Source organism: Palaemon carinicauda, chromosome 14 (genome assembly GCF_036898095.1).
Source record: "Palaemon carinicauda isolate YSFRI2023 chromosome 14, ASM3689809v2, whole genome shotgun sequence".
NCBI classification, from domain to species: Eukaryota; Metazoa; Arthropoda; class Malacostraca; order Decapoda; family Palaemonidae; genus Palaemon; species Palaemon carinicauda.
Window position 1 is genome coordinate 92,985,667 of NC_090738.1, and position 4,463 is coordinate 92,990,129.

At 35.3% G+C, this 4,463-nt stretch overlaps 1 protein-coding gene across 1 annotated transcript; it reads right to left on the reverse strand.

The window, feature by feature from the left end:
- Positions 1–449: 449 nt before the first annotated feature.
- LOC137652887 (uncharacterized) lies at positions 450–1,217 on the reverse strand. Its single transcript, XM_068386282.1, has one exon. It carries the CDS (start codon positions 1,215–1,217, stop codon positions 450–452), a length of 768 nt encoding a protein of 255 aa, XP_068242383.1.
- Positions 1,218–4,463: the final 3,246 nt, after the last annotated feature.

Sequence of the window (4,463 nt, forward strand, 5' to 3'; positions counted from 1 at the left end):
CAATTTTCACAGTGGTGTGTACATCTTTGGTAAGTATCTGATGAAATGAATTTATATTATAATCAGTTCGTATACTATGTGTAATAGGGCAGGACTCTACCACATGCAGCTCCGTTTGTACCTCGCCACAAGGGCATAGCCTCTCCTCTACTGGGAGGCGACCTCGACCTCTTCTGTTCCACCTACCTGTTTCAATAGCAAGGTTATGAGCGCTTAACCTTAATCTAGTAAAAGAAGTTCTATATATATCATTAACATTAATCGTTTTTGTATATACATCTCTACGTGATGAATTAGATTCTATTACAGCCTGTTTTAAATTTTGAAAATCTTCTTTGATCTCATCTTTATCTATCAAAATCAAGTTTTAAACATATCTACCAGTAGGTGTATTGTATTCTAAAGTAAGTTTTATTGAATATACCCATGGATCGTCGACCATCCCGTTCCTACCTCTCCGCATATTTTTTAAAAAACTTTCTTTGCTTATCTCTTACAATAGCTTTTAGTGTTGGCATTCCTACTTCCAAATAACACAGATCATTGCATGTTGACTTCCGAACACCTAATAGTTGTTTAATTCCCCAGTTATACAATTTAACAATAGGTTTCAGATCTCCATTAATCCAGGACTCACACCCGTAAAGAATTGTTGAAATTAAAGCGTCATTAAAAAGTTTCTTCTTTACATAAAATGGCACATCGTTGTTTTTATTTACAAAAGATATGAATTTTAAAATGTGGCACATTTTTGCTTGCGCATGAGCAGCAATGGCAGAGGATACCAACCCATCACTTGTAAAAACACTTCCCAAATAAATATATCGGTCACACCATGACACCGTCAAATCATCTACTTTCATTGGTTCACGTTCAATCATCCCTACATTAATAGTAAACAATCTGGTTTTATTCATATTTACTTTCATACCATTATTTTGACAAAACTGATTAAGAAGTCCTAATTTATTTAGCATTCCATTCCTAGTCGTAGATAATATGACAGTGTCATCCATCAACACAAGAACATATAGCCACGCCAGGAACCCATCAAGACCACAATTTTCTTTAATCAACTTAATCAGATCATTAACATATAATACAAAGAGGATACACCAAGTAGGGGATCCCTGACGCACTCCCACCGTAGCTGTAATAACAGCAGTTCCTATAATGCTACGTGTGGCATGATATATCGCTACTAAAGCAGCAATCATCACCGCCCCACAGCCCAACCGTTTAAGCATACAGAATAACGTATTTCTTGGCACACGGTCATAAGCTTGGGAAAAATCTACAAAGATAACAAATAGAGGTAATTTTTTCCTTTTAGCCAAATCAAGTATTAGTCTAAACGTTACTATATGTTCAATACATCCTCTTTTAGGTTGTCCACCAGCCTGTTCTCTATAGGTAGAAAACCATTGCATTAAACAGTTACATAAGACCATGTCATACAACTTTGAAATCACGTTAATTACATTAATTTCACGATAATTAACAGGACGCATACGATCACCTCGTTTGAATATTGTAACTGCCTAGCCAATTGCCAAGGAGAGGGATAACGAGTTGAAGAGAAAATGACATTGAACAAAGAAGTCAACATCATTACCCATTCTACTGGTAATACCTTGAAAAGCCCCGGACTTAATCCGTCGGGTCCTCCAGATTTGTCAGACTTTAGTTTGTGTATTTGAGTTTTTACTTCGTTCTCTAGGATCTCACTATCTAAAACAGGGATTGTAACGTTATAATCACTCAGCTCCATTCGGTTTTCTGTTGGTCTCGTAGGGTTAAAAAGTTCTTCATAAAATTCCCTGAATTGTTCATCATTAGGACGAATACAGCTATCGTTCGTTTCCTGATATTGACCTTTCCAATCTATGGCTTGCCAAATCCGAGCATCATCATTATCATTCAACAATCTATCCCATCTTTCTAATGATTGATTGATAACATTATTTGATGGACCAGTATACCTGACACGACGGATTTGACTACACTCATACAAAATATTTGACACTGAATTAACATATTCATCAATATTATCATGGTTAAGTATAGGGAAATCTCGCCTCAGAAGATGATTACGAAAACTCTCTACATTTATTTGATCAAATTTTATAGGTCTTTTAATAAAGGTATTATTAGGTATATTAGTATACATAGTGGCATGATCTCCTAGATATTTAGTACGTGGATGCAGGAAATACATATCATTTTTTGAAGGGTGTAAAGTCAAAGAAATCAGGGCATGATCTGAAGGTAAAGAAATATCTTGCCATACATTAAAATTACTTAAATGTCTAATCAAACTTGGCGACGATATACATATGTCCAATTCTGATTTCCACTCATATCCACTTCTATAAGTCAGTTTGCTCCTGAAATGCTGATCTCCACTCTTGAGGTTGTTTATTATTATTAACTTTAACTTAACACATACCGCAGAAATAGCATATGCATTATCATTGGGAACTACAACTGGATCATTAATAACTGGATATGTACAACCATGCACACCAAGATCTTCAATACAAGAAATCAAATTACGAATAGAAGCACCAAAACGTGTGTTCATGTCACCAGGTATCACAAATTTCGTTCTAAAGCCTGCAGTCTTGACCTTTTCCTGTAATGCGCTAATAAGTGCTGGACTAAAATACTGTGAATCTGATGGAAGAATATACTGTATATCTAAATAAATCTCAAAGAGTATTACCATTCGTAGAAAACAAACAACTCATTACGTATGCTAATTAAGCTATCTGCTTGATAATTGTTTAATGCTAGAGGAAGCAATTGGTTGTTACCGTTATTAATTGCATTAGATTCCAAGCAAATGAAGGAATAACAAGTAGGCTGAAGCGGAAGTCCTAATGTGAATGTAAATTCCGGAATAATGGAGCATTGTTGTGCAATCACCAGATATAATTACATATATCCATACATACATGCACTGGAATACACACACATGATATATATATATATATATATATATATATATATATATATATATATATATATATATATTTATATATATATATATATATATATATATATATATATATATATATATATATATATATATATATATACATATATATATATATATATATATATATATATATATATATATATATATATATATATATATATATATGTATGTATATATATATATATATATATATATATATATATATATATATATATATATACCGTATTTTATCGTGCCAATGTCTCTCTGGGGACTTGATTTGAGCAATGACGACCCAGGGGGCACCCTCGTAGGATGTGTTCCATTGTTTGTTGGTGCTGCTCCACATGGACATTCAGGGTTGGTGGTTAATCCCCGTTTGAGGCGGTTATCTCCAGTTATGCATAATTCTATCTGTCTTTTACGGGGCTCGGATTACATAGCCACAACTTAGCTCTGCGACTCACTGCCATGTTAAAAATCCAGGAAATGGTGGAAAGTTTCGCGATTGTTCTGTTGGAACGATCTGTCGCAAGCTTCCTGAAAGATCCCCGCTCGCTTATTCTTGGACCTGGGTGATTGTTGGGGGGCGTTTGAGATAGATACGAGGGAGAGTTGCTATCTACTGCCTTCGTCATGGTATAAAGCCTGCGAATAATCATGACTGGCTCGGATTCCGTGAGATTTGTTGCAAGGACTTTAGAATACCGCTTAATTACCCACTCGATTACCACTCGAATTGGCAGCAAGTGCACAGCGATGGGCCAAGGAGGTATATGAAGGCTGATATAAATGGCCTTGAACCAGGAAACCACTCTACCACATGCAAAGGTGCAACGGAACTATCTAAGGGACTACTTCAAGTCATGACATGGCAGAATGCAAAGCTATAGAGAGGGCCTGGTGGATATTTGGTGAAGTATCTAATGGGTTTGCATGCCAAAAGAAATAAAAATAGATGTCTAACTTCGCATTATCTATTCATATTATTTATTCCTACATTCTTTTCATGGAATGTGATAATTTTTAACATGATTTTATTTACATGGATTTCATATATTATTTATTTATGTTTGTCTCATGACTTCATTTATAGTAATGTTAATTAATTTTTCATAATATTTATTTTCTTCCCGTGCTTGGCGGTATATATTTCAATGCATGTTTGCCAACGATTATATAAGCGGATGAGCAACTTTGTGGAGTAACTTGAACTCTGGGTGTGGAGGAAATGGCCCCCTAAATCTCAATGAGGTCATGGCAGCAAGGTGACGGATTGGGTTTAAGGCGATAGACAAGATGTCTTTTTGGCTTTTACTACTGATGCCTGTCGGATGATCTTGCTGGAATTAGTATTGACCGGTAGGGGTCACTAGCCTTATTTAGATAGGCACTGCACATCACAAGGAACTGGCTATCCTTTCGATGAATCTAGCCCAGGAATCCTCTAGGAATTTATTGATATATCGAAAGCGAAAATGAC

Coding starts and splice junctions, on each gene's coding strand:
- LOC137652887 (XM_068386282.1), bottom strand. CDS start 1,217: ATGATTGCTGCTTTAGTAGCGATATATCATGCCACACGTAGCATTATA.